Source organism: Cololabis saira, chromosome 16, assembly GCF_033807715.1.
Source record: "Cololabis saira isolate AMF1-May2022 chromosome 16, fColSai1.1, whole genome shotgun sequence".
Taxonomy (NCBI): Eukaryota; Metazoa; Chordata; class Actinopteri; order Beloniformes; family Belonidae; genus Cololabis; species Cololabis saira.
In genome coordinates, this window is record NC_084602.1 from 25,651,949 (window position 1) to 25,676,919 (window position 24,971).

Here is a 24,971-nt window from a genome sequence, read left to right on the forward strand (position 1 = left end):
ATACATGGCTTTTAAAACTTTTATATCGGTTCACTATCCATTCATAATTTGAATGATGGCTAATGGAGATCTAAATAAATAAACAAGTCGTAAGGGAAAACCGCAGTTTATCCAACGACCACTGGAGGCTGCTTCCAAAAGTCAGTTGGCTCCAAGTCTATTTCCATCAGCCAAAGCTTACCTAAGCAGCCAGCAGCCGCTACCTTTGTTCTGTCTGAAAGTTTGTAGCCAAGAATAGAGGATGGCTGACTTTATGACCATTGACTCATTGGCCACTAACTCTGGTGCAGCTGATCTGGTTGAGCCATCTCTACCCCCGGACTCTTCCACGGACTGATGGCCAGTGGCTAGCAATGGTCCGTGCCTTATCAGAGCTCTGACAGTCCTTGTTTCAGATGTTGTCTCCACAGTAACATATCAAATGAGAATGAAGGGATACATTTGAGGTAACATTAATTAGTATCCTAGGTTAGTGTGAATTAAGCTATGCTAAAATAGTTAGCTTGTGCTTTCTGAGGTTTGGTGGGTGTGTCTCCACCAGCGGCCAGGCTTGTTCATTTTTGAATCAACTGGAGTTGATCAGAGTCCAGCTCCTGCTAATATGGCAAAGCCACTCTTCATGAACTTTATGGGTGATACCACAGATGATTTGTCTAGTTCTTTTTATTCGCGCTGGTGTATAATCTGTGCAGCAGGAAACATTTCCAGAAGTGGGTGTTATCTGGTAAGTGTTTGCATAAATTGATCACATTTACGGGAAAAATTGTGTCAACAAATGACTGTGTTTTACGGAGCATGGTTTGGTTATGAAACTGCTTGACAATCTTTGCATACATGGTTTCTGAGGGAATGAAACAGGCTTGGGTTACATAACAGTGCTTGGGGTTTTGGTATTGTGAAGTTTCCAGGAGTTGATGATGCTGATGGGCTTCCCAGACTGTTGCTGGACTGCCTCCACAGCATCAATCCAGAGGTTTCCCAGAGGTTGTGTGTCCAGCCTGACAGCTAAACTCTGGTGAATGGATCCATCTGAAATCCTTGAGTAGCTCCAAGATGTAGATTGCTCATACCCCGATCACAATTGTGCTCTGATCCTCCATTAATTCCAGTTTTTAAACGCAGATTCTCTCCTCCAACCTGATGCTCTGCTGGCTTAAGGTTAAGTAGCTGTTTGATGTCTGCCTGACCTAGACTGAACATAGAGGGGCTTTGACTGCTGCACTTTGGAGGGTGGAGGTAAAATAACTGACAAAATGAAAATGAGGAGAGGGGAAATGTTGAATTTTGCTGGCTCTGGACGGCTCTGGATAAATACAGCGGCAGTGTAAGATATCTGTACTGTCCTGTTTACTCAAGCAACCTGGGAACAGTAAAGACTGCCACAAAGCTCTCATTGATAAACCTCGTAGCTGAATGCAGTCATAGAAAATGAAAGGGGGAAACCCCAGAATTAAGGGAGGCTTCACCCATTTAACGTTTTTTCTTTGGGAGGGGGGCGTCCTAATTTTCTATGGTGGAGTTAAATAAACCTCAGTTGGTTTCAGGGCTGATTGGCTAACGTTTTACTTCCAATAAACTCTAACACAGTTAGCTGCTGCTCAGCTCAAGACCAGTTTTGCATATGAAAACCTAAAGCTTGTAAAGCCACAGAAAATGCGCTGGGACAATCTTGCACAAGGTTACCCCACAGAAAAACACTTTCTCTGTATTGTCTGTGCCTCGGCGAAGGCTGATTACTCTTTCAGTTGTGATAATGGCTGGGGTTAGAGAGCGCTGGGAAAAGCAGCTGGCAGACACACCATTGTCATTCAAATGAATAGAATTGTATCCAACTGTGGTAAGGGTCCGGTCCTTGCAGGTCTAATTAATATCATTTTTAAGCCAGAAGGACATTTATAAGCACAATAGGCGGACACAAAAGATGGAAAAAGTCAGCAGCAAATGGATTTTATCCTGTACAGTTGAGTTCTATCTCTCAGCATAAATGGCTATAATTAGTGAGTCAGCGGCCGCAGAACCAATTTTTCGAACACAATAGGAGCAAGACACGAGCTCGCTCAAACATAAAAGCCCTGATTTAGTATGCTTGATAAATTCCCTGTGCAGATTAAGCAACATGTGCTTTTTTAAATGACTCTAAAATAGCAAACAATAGAAAAACCTTTGACCAAAAAGCTCATCTTGCACAATAATATATTTCTCTCTTTAACTCACACTAACACACATACACCTCGTCCGTGAAAGGTGTGATGTGAAAACTGCCCTGTAACTAGAATGGTCTTCTTGTAAGCAATGCATATTTCCGCCAACCTCTCCACCTCATTGAAGAAAGAAAAAATCCTTCTTTCTCACCGTTTTACTTTCTTCCCTTTATGACAGGGAGAAGGAGCAGAGAACCTCGTCCCCAACCAGAGCGACTTGACCAGGCAGAGGAGGCTGTGTTGACAGCATGAGTTTACTCATGGAAAAAGCCCAACAATGTAAGTTCTGTTCAACGACTGATTTTGGAAGCAAATCAGCGGAGAACAAAGGCTTCTCATTCCAGCCGCCCTCTGTGGGTTTCTGGTCTGACCTCAGGTTTTATAAAGTTTGCTCCGCAAGGGGACACATCAGGGCCGTCTCTCACATGGAGCTGTGGGGGCCTGTAACTGCCCACCAGCAGTTACAGCTGAAAAAGTTAGTATTCTTAACCGTCTGTGCGGGTGCACACAGTAAAGTGATGACCTTGAACTGGGTCTGGGAGGAAGTCCTGGACAAAAGGCTGAAACCGGGTCACCAGGTAGAACGTCTTTGTGGGAACTCAGCATGCTATTCATCTGTATATGAGTCAAAAATATAATTTGCGTTTTGTTTGTAAATTTGTAATACAAAAAGCTAGAAAAGAGACTAAAAGGAGATGTATATCTGTTGTGGGAGTTAAATTATGGAATGACGCTAATATAGATTTACAAATGTGCAGCTCATTTTTAGTTTATAAAAAAACGATTTGTAGAGCAATCTTTTAAAGCTACAAAGGTTAATATTTGTTTTTGTTTGCTGCTGTTCTTTGATGTTTATATGTATACCGGTACATATATGTATGTGTGTATGTGTATGTATATGTATATATATGTGTATATATATGTATATGTGTATATATGTATGTATATATATATATATGTATGTGTGTGTATATATATATGTATGTATGTATTGTGTATGTGTATATATTTTTTATATATTTTGTACATTTTTATGTGTATATACAAATATATATATATATATGAAAGAATATAAAAGTATATGTATGAAGGATATATATATATATATATATATATATATATATATATATATATATATATATATATATATATATATATATATATAAAGTCTTTACTATTATATATGTAAACCAAATTGGTCCTCCTTTTCGGTTTTTCTGGATTAGTTTTGCTATTGTTTGTTTGTTTGTAGGACAGGCATTAAAATAAGCACAATGCTTCTGCCTGTGCCTTTTCAGTCACTATTTTTTTTTAATAATGTTTGTGTTCAATGTTTGTTGAGTGAAGTGACTGAATAAAAAATTTCAATCAATCAATCTGCAGGTAAACATTTGTACATCAGTGCACGTGCATGGATAAATTTGTTGGTACCATGAGAAAAAAAAGATCCCACAACACCCATAACTGCATCTGAAATAACTTGAATCCGCCAAAGTTAAGCTAGCAATATTATTTATTCCATGCCCAATAGAGATCAGACTTTCATTACCAGGGGAAAAGGTTACAGTACCCTTAACTTAATCTTTCTCGCACAACATTCAACAGAACTCACTGCCAACAAGCAAACTGTAGCTTTCAGTGAGAGTCCCGTGTCTGCCAGCAGGTTGTTTGGACCACTGTTCCTGAGCAAACTGCTCCAACTGCCTCCTGTTTGAAGGGCTCTTTCTCCACACTGCACATCTCTCCATATATGTTCAAGAAGATAGAGACCAGGGCTCATAACGGGCCATTCAAGAATAGTGCAAGAATTGTGCAATGTTGTTTATCCCCCCATTCTTTGGTGAATTTAGCTGTGTATTTTGGGTCATTATCCAGCTAAAGGACCCGTGACCTGCAACTGAGGCTGAACTTCCTGGTGCTGGGGTGGATGTTTTGTCCTAAGATGCCCCCTTAAACTTGAGATTTCATTGCGTCTTGCAGATTTTCAAGGTCCTGTGTACCAGACGCAACAAAGGAGTCTCAAAACGGTCGGTGCTTTCCTTTGAAAGGTTCATGTTTCTGCCTAAGAACATTGCGCTGATATGATTTGCCACCAAGCTCTAGTCTCAGCTCTTTTTTTGAAAGAATGTATTTAAATCCATCTGGGTCTTCTTTCGTGGAGCCCATTGTAAGTAATGCTGGTTCACTTGACATTGGAGTCTAGCTTGAATGTGTCTGTATGCTATTCACGGCTCTGCGTCTGCCATCTGCACCGTTCTCCTGCTCAACCTGGGGTTGCATTTCTTCTTCATGCAGCCACATCCTGGGTCCGGGATATGACATTTGAGAGTAACACCAACTTAATTTACAAGAAAAGTCAGCAGCGTCTGTACTGTCTTAGAAAACTGTCCAAATTTAATGTTGATTCATCCTTGATGTCCATGTTTTATCGCTCTTTCATTGAGTCCGTATTAACTTTTTCTTTGGTTTTCATCACAGGGTAAAGCAGAAAACTGTTCTTACCAAGGTGGTTAATGTCTGTAGCAAAATAATTGGCTCTGCTCAGGTGACTCTACAGGACCTGTATAACAAACAGCTGTATAGGAAAGCAAAAACTATCCTATCAGACTGTTCTCATCCTCTACACCAAGAATTTCAGTTTCTTCCATCGGGTACATTGCTCAGACTTCCACTTCTCAAAACCAGCAGACATAAACATTCTTTTGTACCTTTTGCCATCTCCCTTCTCAATTCCATGAGGAAAAGGCTGAACAAATAAAGTTATTGATTGATTGATTGATTGATATGGTCTTCAGACCCATAGACTGTAACTCTAACTGCAGTCAGAAGAACACACAGCTACTCGGAATTGTCTAAACGCCTGTCTATAATCTTTTCTTTGAGCTCTATAAATCACCTTAAGGTGAACATACAATTCATATTCGTCTGCATCTGTAACCACTTGAAAGGAAAACCGAACAGCTGTCACATGTATTGACCATCACACTCAAAAGTCCATAGGTGACGTCTGGTGCAGACAGATGTTAAAACTGTGGGAGAAGCGGTAGGGTTATGCAAGTATTCTTGGCCATGGCGACGTTTTCCCTTGCAGGCCAGAAAGGAAAAGAGTTATGAACGACAGAACGAGCCAGAGGACATCAGTCTTCAGACTCCGGTGGTCACACTGCCAGTGGTTATGAATGAGTCATTAAGTAGTGTTTTAAACCGAATAGTGGGAATATAGGTGAAAGTTGGATATGTGGGAAGAGTCTAAGATTTCGTCTGTGTGTATTTTGGCTTCTTCATGCTGTCCTACCAGCGCCTGGTTGGGTTAGCGGCTAACCAAGAGTAGTAAGTGGATTGGCAGAAACCTCAACGGGCCTTCTAAGGGATATTTTTGTTATGCTTTGTTTTGCTTTTTTTTGTCCCTGTAGCCACCCAGGAGCTTTGTTTCCTTTTTTTTTTTTTTAGATCACTTTCCACACACAAATAAATATGCACTCCCTGGGAAATGAAGGGGCTGCTGCTGCTTCCTCAGACTAACAGCACACGCACTCAGCACTGAGATGTCTCGTGCCCCCGCCAACCTGGTGGCGGTCTGGCTCGACCAGTAATAGCCCCCACACAAAGACGCTCCAGCCAAGCAGAACTAACGGTCCTTTCACGAGGGCAGAAGGAGCCCGGACGGAGGTGGCATATGTTGGTAAGCAGATTTGTGAGAGCGCCGTCAGTTAGTGCCGTGGCATTGCAGTGGACACCGCCGTCTCACGAGCCACTACCACATCCCTGTGAGCCACATCTCTTTAGTTCATATCCCTTATAAGGCCCTGAGAGCAAGTAAGGGCAAGGCTTGACTGATTTAGTTTTACTTGGGTTTTCATTTATTCCTGCTTATAAACACGTCAGCTTCAAATTATACTGGTAGCATGAATAACAAAAAGAAAAATGCATAATCTACCATTGCATGGTCTTATCAGTAAGTAAACAGCAGGGGAATTCCTCTTAAATAGCACTCAGGGACCTTATCATGAATGAAATATGTAAACTGTCCCAGAGTGTAAAACTACCAAACACCACCCTGACATGACCCTGGGGCATGTACACAAATACCTCAACAAAATAGCCGGTTTCTGTTGTGATTCTTATCTTCCTGCATTTGTCCTTCCTCTCTTCGACTTATCGCGTCTTCTTTCCTCCCTAACATGTGGGCAAACCGTCTGCCGTGTCCGGTTGCTCCCAACTATGCAGACAAATCACTTCAGCGCTTTCGAGACCACCGCCACCAAAAGACAAAGCATCATTAAGGGAACAAAAAAAACACAACAAATCAACAGTGGGGAGTTTGAATCACAGATCAGTGCAAGAGGAGGGTACACCAACGAAACCATGAAAGAGCTTTTTCACTAATGGTGAACCGCTGTGGTTTCCTTTGCAAACAATGTTTCAACATTTTGGGAACTTTAAGAGAGAAAAAAAAAGTTGTTGGTTTAGTACTTAAAAGCTCTTTTCCCAGCAACAACTGAACATTATGAAACAACACTGATGGATGGCTCCAAAACTGGTCCCTTGCTGGTCAAAATAGTACTTTTGGCTTGTTGGAGAGAAACTGAAATAAAGACGGTATAAATGACAACCATGTGTGGGTTTGCCGGTCTGAAGAAGTGAATCTGTTTCGATTTCTTAACATAGTTGGACCAAGTCTGGATGTCTTTGAAGAACCACTTGAAACTGAGACCACAATCGAGTCCAAGCTCCATAGAGATGCAACTGCTCCACTTTACTACACGAATGAACATGTTTACAGCGTGGTACAAAAATAGTAAATAAATAATGCAGCTCATTTACTACTAGTACTACTACTGTCATTTAGCAGACGCTTTTATCCAAAGCGACTTACATCTGAGAGAACAATACAAGCAAGAAATTACATAGGAGGGTACAGCTGGATGAATGGTGGTCAGACTGCTGTGAGTCCAGTTGGACACAGGTGCTGCCAAGCTAGAATTTTTTTGTTTCCCCTTTAAGGTTTTTTTTTTTTAAATAACTCAACCGTCTGAATGATATTAGGGCTTACATTTATGAATCCAAGCTCAAAGGGCTTTGGGTAACAGCTGGGTCCTCAGTGGACGTGAATAGTTTCCTCAGGGTTACTCAAATCCATCCCTTCCACTTCTTTTTTGGTTGCCAAACCCCAATGTGGTGGCCATTAAAGTCTAAAAATCAATGAGTAACACAAAACACACTACCGTATTTTCGCGACCATAAGGCGCACATTTTTTTTTTTTTTTTTTTTTTTAAAAAAAACGGTGCGCCGTGTCTATTACCTGAATTACGGTAATGTAAGGCCGGCCCCCATGAGAACGGTAGAGGGAGAAGGGGGCGGGTGAAGCCCCCGTGAGTTGCGACGTGAATGAGACTCCACTGAGCTGTTTAATGCGAAACAGATGATGAAAACTTTTAAGGATTTGCTTGATGTGTAAAGTGAAATAAAATACAATCAAACTAAGTTTTGCTCCGCTCTATTTAAATAAGCACACTTGTGTGTGTGTGTTCTGCAGCACGCGTGTGTTTTGCATGTCGGAACCGAGGAAGCACCTGCCGTGGGTTTGCGGGTCCGATCGCCGCATCCCCGCTGCAGATCCGGCTGAAATGCCGGTGCCCTTCCCCCGGGAACCCCTTCTACCAGTCCATGTGGGCTGCTCCGGTCCCGGTCGGTCGGAACCGGTCACTTTCCCCGGTTAAAGCCGCGGTGATGGGCGCTGCTGCAGCCCGACTTCCTGGTTCCCAAAGCGGTCCGATCGACCTGGTTCCCGGCCGCTTTGGGAGCAGAGATTTCTGGGGTCTGTCTCAGGTCAGATCAGCTTCACCCTCCGAAATTTACAGCCAAATCTGTCGGTTACAAACCCGGTACCGGGTCCCGACATGCGCGGGTGTGTTCGCGGCGCGACACACACTTACTGGTTTATGTGGCGCTTGCCTGGCGCAGCTGATGGACAGAAACTGTATGGTGATTTTTAAAAGAAAAACTTTGCATAAGACGGCGCAGCTGAATTAACGGAGCTCCTGTCGCATACAACCCGGTACCGGCTCCCCTGTGAGCGGGTCCAGCGCGGCGGTCCCGGGACGCGGGACCCGGGACCGCCGCAGGACCAGCGCGGGGGGGCGGACCGGGACCCGGGACCCGGGACCCGGTCCAGCGCGGGGGAGCAGACGGGGAGCGGACCCGGTCCAGCGCGAGGGAGCAGACGGGGAGCGGACCCGGTCCAGCGCGGGGGAGCGGACCCGGTCCAGCGCGGGGGAGCGGACCCGGTCCAGCGCGGGGGAGCGGACCCGGTCCAGCGCGAGGGAGCAGACGGGGAGCGGGACCCGGGACCGCCGCGGTCGGGATTTTTAAAAGAAAAGCGTTCCCTAAAGAGACTTTTCCAGCCAGAGTGAAATGAAAAGGGCTGGATGGATGAGGAGATGATCAGTGGCTGAGACAGGTTTATGTGCAGCAACCCGGTGGTTTTTTTAAATTCTTTAATGCAGAAACAGAATATGAACCTTTGAAGGGTTTGATTGAGTGAAAAGTGAAATAAAATATCAAACTAAGTTTTGCTTCCGCTGTATTTATAGCGCGTGTGTGTTCTGCAGCGCGCGTGTGTGCAGCTCCGTCTCCGTAGACGGCGCCTTTTGGGTCGGTGCGCCGTATGTATGTTTTAAAACCAAAAATGACACACAAAACTGAGGGTGCGCCTTTCCACACAGTGCGCCATATGGTCGCGAAAATACGGTAAGTGACTACATTTACCGTATCTTTCAAATGCAGTTTATAGTAAAAGCAAGTTTTTATGCCATGATGGTGAGTGCATAGGGTCCATTTTGAGTCATGTTATTAAGTCCTTGTATCCAAAGTCAAAAAAAAGAAAAGTAGATGGGGAATATAGTCAACAACCAGACTGTGGATCCAAACCAAAAAGTCCCACTCCGGTTGCAAAAAAAAAGCTCTCGCTGATGAGAGACAAAAGGGAAATCTCTGGCCTGACTTCCAGACAAACAAGATAATTATCTCACACAGACACATGCACAAACACACGCATCCTCATGTGCAGGCTCATTACACACGTGACGTTATACTGCGTCGACACATGCGAGCAGCGTGTGAATTGCTCCACGTGCACCAGTGTCATTTAAGTTGTACCAGCTGCGCACATTCTGGACTTCTGCTTAACAGCGGGCGATAAGGAGGTGGGCGTTTGCTGCGGTGAAAAACTCGTAAGCTGCTGAAAAATGTTGTTTACAGTTTTCTCCGAGTGAGTTTAAACTGTCATCCAGAGGACTCCGGCTTTGAGATGAGTTACACAACGCAGACGGGGCTTCTTTTATTGTGACACTAGACTTGATGATACGTCTGCGCAGTTTCATGTTTGAATACGCTTCCTGTGGGATTTACCGGTAAATGGCTCGAGACAAACAGCCATACAGCTGTACCGTGGATGCTCTGTAATAACCTCGCTGCGAGCTGTAGACTAAACAAACTCAAATGTGCTTTCGTGGCTTCTTGCCAGCCACAGTACCGGTTATCTGGAGAGCTGTGCTTCCTCTAGAAGTCAAAGGAGAGAAACATGTTGAAGAGCATTTCATCTCCTCTGTTCAAAAATGTACAAAAGCAATCCGGTTAGGAGTTTTCATGGAAGCATATTTGATAGGAAGATTTCTACTCAATGTATTCAAAAGTGAGTGCACTACGCAGCCATCTTGTTGCATCTTGCAAATGCCACTCACGAGGCACCCACCACTTTGCGGCTGTCTATCAACCAGACACCTCACAGTCCAAGTGGGAGAACTAAACTCACTCTGCCAATCATCTTTTTCACATAGATACATTTTTAAAAAGGCTGCTTAGAGGAAAGCTAAAGAGGCATTCATGTGTTCTGTTGCTTCATTCACACCTTTCTGACTCGGTCCTGCACCGGAGCATCTCCATGAAAAGACTTGACAAATCCCCTCCTTAAAAAATGCACATTTTCTGTTTTGATTTTCCCCTGACAGTCAGAGCCACACTTACTCTTTTTCCACCCAGCACCTTTGATGTGTTTCTTTCCCTCCTTCCACCTGGTTTCATTTCAAACATAATGAACTGCGCCTTAACACTCTTAGGTGTTTTGTAATATATATACGGTATATATTAAAAGATGTAGTGCTTTTTTTGTATATGAACTGTGATAATAGTGAAAAAGATGCATTTCTGTGTTGTAAATATAACTTGCAGTTGGATCTACTTCAAAGAGACTGAGGCTACCGGTCACCTGAAAGGACGGATGTCTGTCTCAGGCTATACGAGGATTACCTGCTGCTTCCTGGCACTGGCTGCGGTTGATGTAGGCAAAGTGGTGGTGGCAGCTCTGAGACTCACACACACAGCCCTCAGCGGTCAGGTTACATCCAGAGAACATGCACGCCGGGTTTGATGGTCCCACATACTTCTCTCTGTGCTTCTCCCGGTGCTCGTGGCGCAGAACCTCTGAAATGCAGACACACAAACCACAATCATCAGTGAGTCACACACAATGGCAGCACTCAAGGGAGAGTGCTGAGCCACTACACAAAGTCTTAGCATGTGTGTCATCACTATGATATGCAAGAAGCGTAAGTCACCTCAGAACCTCATCTGTTATGAATTTGCTCCTTTATACAGATAGCAGCATATGTTATAACTCAGTTATAACTCTGTTTCTGATCTCGTATGTCTGTGTCTTTGAACGTGGAAAGAGATGGGAGCAAAGGGCTTACCTGACTTAACTGACATCATACAGGTTTCCTGGTCGGGGTAGGTAAAGGAGCCCAGGCAGGAGTGACGGGCATCACACACACACTGATCTCCCGCTCTGTCACAGCCTGTCATCAGAGGGCAGCGCTCATCCACAAGACCCGCGTCTGGAAAGTCTGGTAGTACTGTGGGGGAGAGTAGAGATAACATCAGGATTCGACTTGTGCGGGACAGTGATGGGAAAAGCGTAATTGAATAAAAGGGGAAAAAAATGTAAAAAGGCCAGCCAGCTTTCAAACTCTGCTGCAACAAACACCAGTGAGGTGCCCAGTGTATCGCTGGGCAGCAATCCCTCCCCTCCTCCCCTTGTGCCACACACTACTACAGCTACTGAGCCCATTTGTTTGCTTTTGTTCCACAGCATGGGGCCCTCCCAAGGTCTCCATCTTCGCCGGCTGCAGCTACGCCTCCTCTGAACTGAAGCCACTTGCACCATACCCACATATTGTGTCTTTCCCTCGAGCCTTACCCCGAGATGGCACCGTCAGGCTTAGCCCCAGTTGGATGAAACTTTTACGACAGAAAGGAATGCAAGTAAGAGTCGTGTGAGATGAATATCCACCGAGATCGTGGGATTAAAAGGGCCCCCAATTTACACATTACCCTCAGTGTTCCCATCACATTCATGGTTGAATAAACACAGATATATACCCCCAAATTACCCTCCTTTATTGCTATCCAAGAGCAATAAGACTGGCAGCAGAATAAACAGGATAAGACAAACTGTAACACAGAGTATCCCGTTCCCAAGCATTTAGCTCCCAAGTCTCAAATCAACAGCATGGAAGCGTGACTGCAGCTTATCAAAATACTCTGGCTTTTTTCTCCAAAACAGCAACATATCAGAACAATGCACAAGAGGAAAATGTGTCACAGGTTTACTCGTGGAACATAAACACGACCTCTCTAACGACTAATCCACCTCAGGGCTGGAGAGATCTCAGCTCCAATGAAACCTTTGAATTTAGAGTCCTTGTCTGTTCTGGGTTGGAAAAAATAACTCAGAGGATGGGTCAAAGTATTACAGGCATGTATTATTACTTCATCATTTATTGAATAAAATCAAGTCGGCATGGAGAATCAGTGTCCACCATTACTAGTTCCACAGGAATTAAGAGGTTGCAGATAGGTACTGATAAACACATTTAATTGATCCCTAACAAATGGCAATTTGCTGCTTTACAGCATTTAAGTGTTAACACAATGCTAAGGAGGAGAGACATCAGCACTGATATTAGAGAAGCAGTTGTTGTTGCCCACTAATATGGGAAAAATTAAAACCTAGGTTTCAAATAATATTCAAACATTTTACACTGAGAAAAGACATGTCATGAGTGCAGAACATTAAAACCAGTTGTCACAGCGTGGGTGTGCCAGCATGTTTATTTCAAACAATGAGACAGTGATATGATCAAAGAAAAAAAAAGAAAAAACAACCAAAGAGCTACGTGTCAAAATGTACAATCCTCGATGAACATGTAAATTTACAAAAGCACTGCAGTAGTTTTGTTTGGGAGGGGTTGCCAGGATAACGCCTCTTCTCTATAAAAAGAACATGGCCACATGGTTTAGGTTTGCAAACTTGAATCTGCACGGACCACGAGACTTTTGGAACAATGTCCGTTGAACTGGTGAGACTATGTGGAAATATTTGGCCACAATGCATAGCGACATGTTTGGTTATAAGATAACCCAGCATTTTAGCTCCTCATACGAACTGTCAGGCTTCTCCTGCAGCCACAGGACCTGAGTACGTAGCAGCCATTGAGTCCATCTTGAACTTGTCCGTATACAAACTTAGTCTAGAGTCAAATGTGATTTGTCCAATTGGTAACATTTAGCTAAAAGCAACGAAACAATGACCCCAAACATACCAGCAAATTTACATTAAAAAAAAAACGGTTTTCCAGTGGTCTACACCAGACTTTAATCAAACTGAAAAGCTGTGACTGGACCTTAAGAAAAGTGTTCTTCCAAGAGATTTTACTGGACTGAAGCAATGTTACACAGAAGAGTAATCCAATATTGCTCCACAATGTTGAGAGGGGCTCACAAGGTCATACTGAAACTGAAAACAACTACTTCAAGGTATTGCTCAAGACATTTAATCTCAAGGTTTACTTAGTTTTTCACACCTTTCCTCTGCATTTTGACTTAGTTCTTGTTAAATCAATACTGACATGGTGCAACATCTTATGTGTTGTTATTCATCTGAGACTCTACTGACGTCACGTTAAAACCTGGCAAAGACCAAGAGATTTTATTATGTTATGAAATGTAAAACCTTGGAACTGAAAGAGTGTGCACTTCTTTTTCATATTCCATATTTATGCAAAACAGATATGATATTCCACCTTGAAAGTACAATTATCTCTTCATGAGATAAAATAATCCCCTTCAGTGAATCGAAATGACCGCCACAAAAAACGTCCTTGTCAATGATTAGAGTAAGTTATGCTGAAGAGTCCTGCTTTACAAGCACTCCAGTAAACACCGACCAGTGGAAGCAGTGAATGAAATGTTACCTTTAACCTGAGCCAGCCGGCGCTGTTAATAGCTTTCCTAGACGGCCAGTGAACTGGCACAGCAACAAGAAGCCTTTTCAATAAAATAAACCCAAGCCAAACATTTTCTGTGATTTCCTTTCACCCTGAAACGATCCTCACCTCCACATTTATTTCTCCCACCTTGAGGCTTTCCTGTGCCTGCAAGGGGTATTTTCATTTGAGATGGTGGTACAGTTTGTCTGCGTGGAGTGCTAAATCTGGCACGTAGAAAAGTTTGTACAAGATCTGTAAAGGGTTCGACACTGAATGCATTGTCTCGACTAATTTTGGCTTGACCTCCATCCAGTGAGTCCATGTGTTCCATTCTGCCTCGGCCTACAAATCATTGGCCATATCCAAACCTGTTATGGTCTATTCTGGTTAATCTATTATCTGGTCTGGCATGTCTCTGGTCTATAAGGCTACATCACAGGGGGATTCCTCTCTTAGTCATTGAGACTACTTGTCTTGGCATCCAGTGCTAGGATGGAAAAGCTGACCTCTAGAGGCCCTAAGGCTGATAGCGAGCTTAAAAGGAAGTCTTTGAAACATTAGATAATACCAGAGGAAGGGAGAAGTAGAAGGCATGTGAAGGAGTGCAGTGGACATAGCGTCCCCTGTAAGACGGGCTTTCTGTTACATGGTATGCTGAGTGTCTCAAGAGGAAACTTGACTTGGGAGCACAGACAGAAGAAACCAGTAAGAGCTCTAAAACGAATCACTTATAATTGATTTGGCTCATCTATATAGCAGGCTAATCCCTGAGACAGATGTGATCAGCTTAACAAGCAAGATAACATTTCCCCTCTGCAGGTGCTTGTGCAGATGTATGATGCTAGAGAAAGTTGGACATTTTCTCTTAATTGTAAACAGTTTTTGACATCTTATGCATTTTAATATCAGTATTATAAAGGATTCAAAGACATATTGCTTTTTGGTGAGCCGCAACTGTTTCTTGGTATTTCTGAAACCATTTTCGGTTCATTTTCCAGCGCATTTACAGTTCTTTTCAGATGACGGTTTACTACCAGTCCCATGCCTGCAGATGTAAAGTTGGCAACTTTCCCTTGAAAACAGAAGCCTAAACATTGACACCATTGACACCAAGTATCCAGTTCATACAACATGCCACCTGTATTGTACGGTTTCTGTGCCTCCACACTGACACATTTCGACCACCCAGTAAATCCATCCGTGAGCGGGGGATCAGAAAAGCGGAAACATTTCCGAAACTCTTGATTGCAGGTCTAATCACTTTAAGACCCTTGCACCTTGAGGTGGGAAATCAGGGATCAGCCTCCAGCCGACACGCTAGGAGGTGCTGATTTACTCCTGCCTATCCCTCTGGGATATCAAGACTTGTGTGCACATGGCTGCCGGATTTAGGGGGTCAGCAGCAGGACCAAAGGCATAAAGGAAAGACTCATTAGGTCTCCTGATTGCTCTAAAGCGTAGGGGAGATGTCCTCCAGACGCCTGTACTTAAGCCATAATCAGCACCTGTGTCTCCTGGGAGCAGCAGGGGAACGGAAAACCTTGTTGAGCTCTGAAATGGACCACCCTACATAGGGATGATGGAAATGCAGGTTTAGAACACCGGGACACCCACTGAGCACTGGTTACTCTCTCCTACGACCCTGTAAGTCATTTTCAATCGTCCAGAAACAGGACTGGACAGAATACAGGTGGCATGGCTCAAATGGGTCCTTTGATTGTTTGTTCCCCTGGGGAAGGCCTGCAATAGCAACTTCATTCACAGAGAGGAACCCGAAACCCCACAGATTTCTTTGAAGCTGTGAAAGTGGCACAAATTGTGTGTATAATGACCACATACTTCGCATTTAAATCCAGCCCTGATTGGCAGGATAAAAAGGGTCATCTTTAGTTTTTCTACTCTCTTATATCCCATTGTCCATATCTTTTTTTTTGGAAGCAAAAAGAACAGAACCTGCTACTAGTAGCTGAGACCTATAGTGCCAAATCAGTGCTGCCAGATGCATTGTGATGCCTCTGAGCAAAGAGTGAATGAAGCTTTGAGGAGAGGAAAGCTGCTGAACATGACTCCTCTTCTGGCAGTCAAGGGTCCCTCAGACCTGGGAGCTGCTCCAAAGCAGTCAGAGACAAGCTAAACATTGACACAGTCACTGCAGTCAGGGCTGAACTCACTTTTGAATAGCGATGCTTTTTAACTGACTTAGATGAAAAGGATGATTGCCCAAGTGACGACTCAACAGCGTCAAACACTTTCCCTCCTTAGTATAACAGCAATGTTTAAGACAACAACAGGAAGAACAAATACAAAGGGCAGATGTATATCCGTTTTAGGAGTAAAACTGTGGAACTCATTAGACAACGACCTTAAATTAGCAAACTCAATAAAAGCATACAAGATATTATTCAAAGCAAAGGTAATGGACACATATATAGAAGCAGAATAAGCAAACAAAGAAGAATGTACACATGTGTGTGCGTGTGTGTGTGTGTGTGTGTGTGTGTGTGTGTGTGTGTGTGTGTGTGTGTGTGTGTGCGTGTGCGTGTGGGTGTGTTATAGTATGTAGGATTTGATGTAGCCTAGACACGATACACATGCATGAGATGAAATGACAACCTAAATTGGTTTTGTCGGTTTCTTTAGCATCTTTTCACTTTCTGTTTTCAGAAACAGAAAGTGAAAGTTTTCATTAGTATTATTATCATTAGTATTACTCTTACTATTATTACAGTTATTACAGCTATTATTATTAATATTATTACTATAATTATTATTTTGCGTAACCTCATGATACTTCATTTGTTCTTTTTGCATATTATGTTAATAGGTGGGCAAGATAAGCGTTATGCTTCAAGCCCAGACCTTTTCGGTCCAAATATTCACAATGTTGACCAAACTAACTAACTAACTAACTAACTAACTAACTAACTAACTAACTAACTAACTAACTAACTAACTAACTAACTAACTAACTAACTAACTAACTAACTAACTAACTAACTAACTAACTAACTAACTAACTAACTAACTAACTAACTTAGATGAAAAGGATGATTGCCCAAGACAGTGACGACTCAACAGCGTCCAACACTCTCCCTCCTTAAGGCTGCTTTATGGTTCCGCGTTACACCAACGCAGAGCCACGGCGTAACCCTACGGCGTAGGCTCTGCGTCGATTTAACGCATGCCCATAATTCAAGCTTTAGTATTCAGTAGTATACCATAATTAAAGTCTCTACCCACCTTTACAGACTCCGATCTCGGGGATGGCAGCGGCCCCGGTCCTGTTGACGGCGGCGCAGGTGAGCCCCAGGGCGCAGTATCCGAGCGCCCAGTCCTGGCCGCCGCACGGCTCCCACTCCAGCCGCGAGCAGCGGTCGCAGCATCCGCACGGGTCCGCGGCCACGCTCCGGCCGCCGGCGCAGCCGCGAGCGGGCTTCACGGGGCAAGACCGGGGGTCGCAGGACAGCGTGCACTGCTCCGCCGCGAGAGCACGCACCACAAACAGGACATTCAATAACACCACGGAGCTGAACATGTCTCAAAAAACAAAAAAACACACACAAAAAAAAAAAAAAAACCTCAGCGAGATCTCCACAGAAACAGTCCAACTCTGCTCTGTCAGATCGGGATCCACCACATGAATGCGATCACCGCGATCAACTCCAGTCCGCACGCCTCCGAAAGTTGTCAACTCTCCTGCAAAAGTTTCACGGGTAGGCTATCCTTCTCTTCACGAGCAGAGGCACCAGGAGCCGGGGATGCGTGTGGCAGAGAGAGAGGCGGCGATGAGCAGACAAAGATCAGCAAAGAGCAGGTACAGTAGAGTAGACGCGCCTCCCGAGCGCGGAGCGGAGCAAGTACACGCGTAAAAATCCAACACGGGGACTGTGGTCTCTCTGCTACTGTCACACACCCACACACCCACACACACACACACACACACACACACACACACACACACACACACACACACACACACACACACACACACACACACACACACACACACACACACACACACACACACACACACACTTAGAGTCTTAAATTGACATGCAGGCATACAGAAATTAGCGGTGCACCCCTCCCCCTGACGGACGCAGGCACCGACCAGTCACAGGGGAAGAAAGGAGGGAGGATTTGAACCGATCCATCCGACAACTTGCCACAGCGTTGCGCAATAACGCAACTTTGGACGTCATACTTGTAAATCTCTCTTTGCAAATTACAGTTTTTAGGAATCGGTGTTGCTTCATGGGCCACGTGACACTTTTAATCCCAGTGAGTAGAAAAAAAACAATCTGGCCTGAGTTACTGTGAGGTTGCATTTAAAGTAAAACTCTTTTGTCCCCCCTGTGTTGACTATACCTGCGTGTCTGTCAAAGCCTCATATTCAAGCAAGGCCCCGTGGGGAGGAGTGTTTGTGCACTTTTGTTTAAGAAAGTGTCTTATTATGTATAGATGGCTGCTGGAAAGTAAAAGGTCGTGTGATATTTGCTGAGGCAGTGTTTGTATGCTCACTCTGACAAATGGGTGGTCTGTAAGCATGTGGGCACAGCTGGGGGATGAGTAATACACATTAATTAGGCGGTTCTTTCTTTCTGTGTTTTGAATAGAAATATTCCAGAAGTGGATCAAATTTTATATTTTTTTTTTCTTAAGTCAATGAAGAAATTTTTCTAACAATGCACCAGTCAGATGTCACATGAGAAGATTTTTCCCCACTATGTCAGCACACAACAGCACCTCCTTCATTTGCAACATCTGCCTGGAGCCACCGGCTCCAACACAAACACAACATCCAGGAAAGCGGCCCCGTAGCGCGCATAATCAGCCCTCGCCACACAAATCAGCTCTTGTCCTCTGCCTCTCCTCCACCCTCCCTCTCCCCCTCTCCTCTCCCCTGCTTATAGCACTCGTCAAATGGGTCGACCCGCTGACCGCTGGCCGGACACCCGTGTTGGCTGATGACAGATCAGACTTGGACATGGCAGGGCCCAACTTTCCATGCACTCGCAGACAATGGGTCCAGATGGCAACTCAGCCAGCATCCTCAATTAGCTATCACAGACTATACGGATCTGTTTTTGGCCAGCTGAAACAGTCACTACAGGGGCACTGTCTAATACAGTTTATATGGTTTCCGGTTAAATACATTTTTCAGGGTATCATTAAAAATGAGTGTCTGTCTGTCTGTCTGTCTGTCTGTCTGTCTGTCTGTCTGTCTGTCTGTCTGTCTGTCTGTCTGTCTGTCTGTCTGTCTGTCTGTCTGTCTGTCTGTCTCTTTCAGATGGTCAAGTCAACTCTAGGCTACTGTGACTGCACTAAAGTAGAGGCAACATCCGGTTTTCAGAGTTCACAGCAAGGCTGTGACCAAAACTGCCCCCTATTGGCCATATACTCCACCACCATCTATCTCTCCCAGCTTGAGGCTCATATGGAACTAAGATTCACTGCAGTTCCTTGGCTGGCCGCTAGAGGCTGGCTGCAAAAGCAAGCCCAACTCCATTACTGTAACTTCCGTGTTAAAATGTCCGAATTTAGAACAGAAAAAAACAACATATTTACAGCCTGACTCAAAAAAACATTTTGTTCTCAAATGTTTGATTTCACACCCATGACCACTGTGGGTGAATTTTTTTGTTCCACGCTAGGAGAATTTATATAAAGCATTACATTTATTTCCAATATGATGGATTGACAAATGGGGTCAGCCAATAGCTAACCACTATCACTTGTTCATCTGTGATCATCATTGTAGTTAGCTGAGCAGAGCAACCAGCTGTTTGTACGACCCTAAATGAGTCAGTAATATTTGATTTCACTACAGAAAACATGCTAAACGGTATATTCTGCTGTAAATGGCTGCTGGTAGCTTTAGAGATATTTCAACAGGGGATCCACTGAAGGAGTTGGTAGCCAAAGGTAACTTTGATTGACATATGTTGGGCGTGCTTCAGTCAGCTTCCAGAGCAACAGTACTGTGCCCTGTATGAAGAAAAAAGGGCTTCCAAACCAGTCTTGCATTGGATCACATGATCTAATGCTTCGTTTATTGTTCTATTGAGTCTCGTTCAGCCAACTGCTGGCAAATGTTTGCAGCGAAATGTCCCGTTTCAGATGTTTCAATGGCAAAATCAGCAGTGACCACTGCTTTTAGCTGACCTTGGGTTGGTGCAAACCCTGGTGACCTCGGGTTGGTGCAACCAGCATCGTATCATGACAATAGCCCCTTTTACAGTGGTAGATACCCTAAGTTCAACAATTCAATCTAGTATGTCGCCTGTCCATTTTACACTGACAAGGTGGCGTGTCGAACTCGCCCCACCAGTAGCTCGCCTCCGAAGGGGAACAATTGATTGCTGGTCCGGCCTAATGTAAACAGAAGGGACGCAGGGTGTCGGCTCATGGGTCGGATTTGTTGATGACGAGGATGTCTGCGAGCTCCTCATCCTCAGAGCCATGGATACCATAAATTGGCATATTACAGAACTGTAGTCTGCAACTGTTTACTAAAATGATAGACCATGGCTTTACAAGAAACGAAACTCAGGAAGTTTATATCCCATCATTACTCAGCATGCTGAATAACAAAAAAGTTCCATCTCATGCATCAGCCAGCTGTTCTGATGTCAGTAAAGTCAACGAGGCCAGTTTAAGAGACAGCAGGCCGTCATGTTAGGTAGTACCACTTGATAATGCTTCCCCAGTCATATAAGATTGTATGAACAATAATACTAAAATGAAATGATAAAAACATAAATAAAATACTATTAATTTTTTGTTCATTCAGCTGATAAACTTGCTCCATACCGAAACCCCGATTTTGCCATGGACGAATGGACTACATAACAACTTAGGGATGGTTTTGGGTGCAATCAATGAATGTGGAAGTAAGGAAAATTTGCAATTCATCGAATGACCACTAGAATTTGGCTTGAACCGTAACCCTAACCTCATGTTGAAATGTCCAACTTTGGAGCATAAATTACATTGAGTTTAACGGTTATGGTTTCCATAGCTGGATTTCACATTCATGACAACGGATGTGCAGGATGTGATTTATTTTGTACCTTACCAGGTAAAACTAAATAAGATCCCAAATATATGCATAACTAAGGGAGTTGCTTTTTGAGTGACAGCTGCATCACAGCCCTTGGAGGCAAGCTGATATTTCTTTACTTAGCATTTTAAGTGAATTGGAAATCTGAGCTGAAAATCAAAAGCTATGACAGCATAATCATAATCAAGATATGCTTCTTGTGCTGTTAATTTTACAAACAGGCCTCCATGAGTTGCTTTGAGATGGCCTCAAAGGGCGGAAGGCTGCGCAACAGCTGGCAACTTATGGCCTATGCATGGGAGTGAAGCTTAGCTAAAGCAGCTATAGCACATGGTCAAAGGTTGTTGGAGAGGGCTGACCAAAGGACTGGAAGACTTCTAGCCCGTTGGCTGTTACTTCTTGACACAGCTTGCGCATCAGGGTGCTCTAATCAAGCTACATTCACCTCAGACAGTCCCTTCCTTATTGTTTGGGAGGATGGAGGGACAGATTCAATCAGAATGAATGAAATGTAGTTACCTTAAATCATAGGTTGACGTGAACTAAGCCAACCTTAAAACAGCTAACTTGCAGTTGGTTCCAGTCAGTTTCCAGGGTTACTTGTTCTGTCCATTTGCCCATCTTTGAGATAACTAAGGTTGGGCGAAGTCAGCTCCAGCCAACATGGCAAATATTTGTCTTCAAACTGACTCTTCATAAGACCTATAGGTGACATGAAAGAGCAGTTTTCCAGTTAATCTGTAGAATACACTCTCGGTAGACTCTGAGCATGTTGCTTGTGCCAAATGTTGCATGAATACAATATTGTTAATGCAGTCATCAAATAGCTACCAAAGTCAAATTTACTATAAGCTAAAGATCCAGGCACTCGAGACGAGGTGGATTAAGTGCCTGGATCTTTAGTCTGTCTCCCGGGTCCGGTCCAAGAGCACCATTTTACAGCGGCCACACCCTAACGAGCACCTGGTCGACTCTTTTTCAAATTAACTATAATTTTCTTTTTTTGCAGTGAAAGAAATGTCACATTAGGTCATCACACAGCTAATTTCATGTGCTTGAGCACTTTGTTTTCGAAAACCTGAACACTGTTCATACCACTGTGTTTCTGGGTGTTGGTTGTCTCTTAATGGAGTACACAGGGAAATAAGGTGTGCCAGTGGAGGGCGTTCTGTAAGGATTAAATGAAAGTACTGTATTTGTACTAATGATGTTCTGAGTCACAGATCTCTGAGAAAATACAAGTCACTATCGTCCCTCGTTCCTACATCAGAGCCCTGAGCTTGACGACTGGCATAGTGGACATGGCTTCAGGTGACCTTATCATCCCTGGGCACCTCATGGCGAGAGCTCATTTTGTGGGAGCTGTCCCACAGATTTGATGGCCGCTCCTTCTGCCATGCGCTCTGGTCACCTGTCACCACCGTGCAGCTGTTGGAAGTGTCAGGCTAGTGGCAAGGATGTGTTTGCAGGGATGCACAGGGGTGTATGTGATGTTTATGAGAGTGAAGTAACTGGCAGCCTGGCTGAATGCAAAGTGTGACGTGGAGTGTTGAATGCATGTCGAGTGGACAGCGTGCGGCACACCTGATTACAACTCTGCAGGATATGTGCTGGGCTTTTTCCTTCCAAGTATCAGTGAACCGGCTATCGGTGTTGTTTAGCTTATCACTATATTTTTTCAGGTCCAAATCAGGTTGAGGTGGGAGTGAGGAGTGGAGTGGAGGGCTTAATGGCAATGCATACTGACAGTTGAAAGCATTTCAAGGCAATCCAGACACTACAAAAGAGCAGAATTATGGAGCATTTAGTGTGGAGACTACACAACATATACACCGGTGAATGGCTTGCTTCAAACTCAGAGCAGATGAGAGCATCCTTTTTCCAAGAAAACAGTGAAAATAACATAAAAAAAATACAAGAAAGAGCTATTAACAAACAAAACTCATAAAATTTAGCCAAGATAAGAATAACCCAGGGGAAACTGATTATTCTTAAACAACTGTGAAAACAAAAGTGCTTTTGTTCTTACTTTGTATTCCTAATTAATTTGTTTAAACCATCACAGAGTACTGAAACAACTGAGATGTCAAAGTTCTTTGCTAGAGATCAAACTGGTTCCAGCTGAGGTTTACAAAAACAATGAGCATGATTTTCTGAGACAGCTGCGAGAAACTCCGCTCCTCATCTTTATGAGATGGACAGTGGGTTTCACCTCATGGCCTATGACAAGACCAAGACAGGCCACCTTGGATCTCCCGTCACAGCTCCATAAAGATGACTTTTGGAATTTATGGTTGAAAGTGAACGTTTTGATTTATTTCCATGAAATTAGGTACAGGCCTTGAAATGTAACACCTGAAATGTGATGCTTTATACACTGCTTTTCAAGGATATATATTACCTTTCCAAGCTAATAAAAACTCATATTTCTTATTTTAACACATTTCTACATGACTTAAAACATAGTTATTCATATTCCATTATGCTACAGCAAATAGATCACTCTAAACTTACCCCTCTGAACTTCAGCTTGCCACCAAACGCCCATTGAGTCCTCATTCAGTTCAATCTTGAGTTTACGTTTACATTCAACATTCTTGTTTTGGAATTTAACAGAACGCCTTTACACGCGTTAACGTTTATTGGAGATACATGCCAGCATTTTCATGACATTTGTATGAAATATTAGCAGCACCTTTTGAGTTTGAGTTTGAGTTTATTTTATTTATAACAGGGACAATACATATTAATGAACATATACATGTAAATATGCAAGATTATAGCCAACGGCTAATTTTCATCTTTAGTCCCTTCGGCAGGTTAATGTCAACAACATAAAATAATAAAATCAATAAAACAACAGTAACGACAAGTAGAGCAGTTAGCTTCCATGGCCAGTAGGCAGGAGGAGCAATTACAAGAGAGAAAGCGTGTCCTTAAAAACACAATAGGACAGAAAAGGAAAAGAAAAGCAAAAACAATAAAAAGTATAGTGGATCATGAAACATACAGGCCAAGGGTCAGGGGACCATACGAATTTCAGTAATATTAAATGGTAAAATTAGGTATCAAAGGGCTGATTAAAGTGCAGAGTGCTGAAGTGTTAAAGTGTTAGGTGCGTAATTATATTGCAGATTTCCCGATTGCACAGTAAATATAAAGTGCTATTTTAAATGCACAATACTCAGTACATATTGCATTAATTAAATACCAGCAATGACAGTTTTATGGTGCTGGGAGTACCCATTTTAGGAATATAAAGTGCGTCTTGCCTTGCACATAGCCCTAATACTTAAAAAGTCAATGAAGATATAAAAAATAGCGAAAATATTAATGAAGGAAGAGGGAGTTGTAGTAATGATAATAGAGCAGTGATGTTTATGTATGTACTCAGTAGAAGTTGCAGATGGTACCCCAACAATCAGCTGACATTAAACAAATATACATGTTTAGGCACGGTTGTGGCAACAGTGTTGTTCTTTTGGTCAAAGCAAAGCACAAAAGAGATGCAGTGCAGCTCCTTGTGCAACCAAGTCTTTGCAGCGCTGTTCATACGGACTGGTTTTAGGATGGACGCTTCACTCTGCTCCATCTGTATCATCTATGGAGCATTATGAAATTGATGCTTCAGCTTTGCTCCGCTCACATCAGCAGAACAGTGCATCTAGTATGATGTGAACTTAGGTGGAGATAAAGACAGGGTAGATCTGCAGGTTCAGGCCGCCTGGATTGAAGTGGCAGGTTTGTGTTATCTCAGAGTTTTTAATTTGTTAGACACTTCAAACACTGAGTTACATGATCTCAAGCACTATAAAAAACTATGTCCCTTTTTTGTGGTGTGGGTTTTGCAGTTTTGAACTTTCCAATAGGAAATAGTTGTATACCAAAAATGTAAACTATGCCCTTGAAGTTTAGCCGAGCTGCAAGTCTCAGGAATGCATATCAACCATGAGCAAAGGAACAGTCAAAACATTACATCAAAACACAATGTGTGTTAGCAGTTTCTATTCTCAATGAGATCAAAACTTTCTGAAAGAGCTGTAATTACGCCATAAGGTTTCTGGGTTCGACTGGCATCATGGGAGTCTGGCTCAGCCCCAGAGCCGTCCTCCAGCCATGGCTCAAATCCTGGCTCCAGTTTATGTCCAGCGCTGGGCCTCTCTCTCACTCCCCCCGCAGTCCCTTTATACCAGGAGATCTTGTGACCTGGGGAAGCAAACTGCCACTAGATGTTTGACAATCACAAGTGGGGTACTTGCTCACCCCTGCCAAGCTGCAGCGGAACGTTAAGTGGCCCTCAAAGAAGTTTTAATCTTCAGATCTTTGTGATGACTGCGAATTCCTCAGTGGATTGGAGCCTAAAAGAAACCCCTCTGTGT

At 43.4% G+C, this 24,971-nt stretch overlaps 1 protein-coding gene across 1 annotated transcript in view; it reads right to left on the minus strand.

Moving 5' to 3' along the window:
- Positions 1–17,463, minus strand: part of crim1 (cysteine rich transmembrane BMP regulator 1 (chordin-like)) — a 40,026-nt gene extending 22,563 nt beyond the window's left edge. Inside the window, exons 1-3 of the mRNA XM_061743540.1 lie at positions 16,770–17,463; positions 10,953–11,114; positions 10,510–10,683 (exon numbers count right to left, since the gene is read on the minus strand). Of these exons, the coding sequence (XP_061599524.1) occupies positions 10,510–10,683; positions 10,953–11,114; positions 16,770–17,064 (631 nt within the window). The 5' untranslated portion in view covers positions 17,065–17,463. The remainder of the gene's footprint in view (positions 1–10,509; positions 10,684–10,952; positions 11,115–16,769) is intronic.
- Between the last annotated feature and the right edge of the window lie 7,508 nt (positions 17,464–24,971).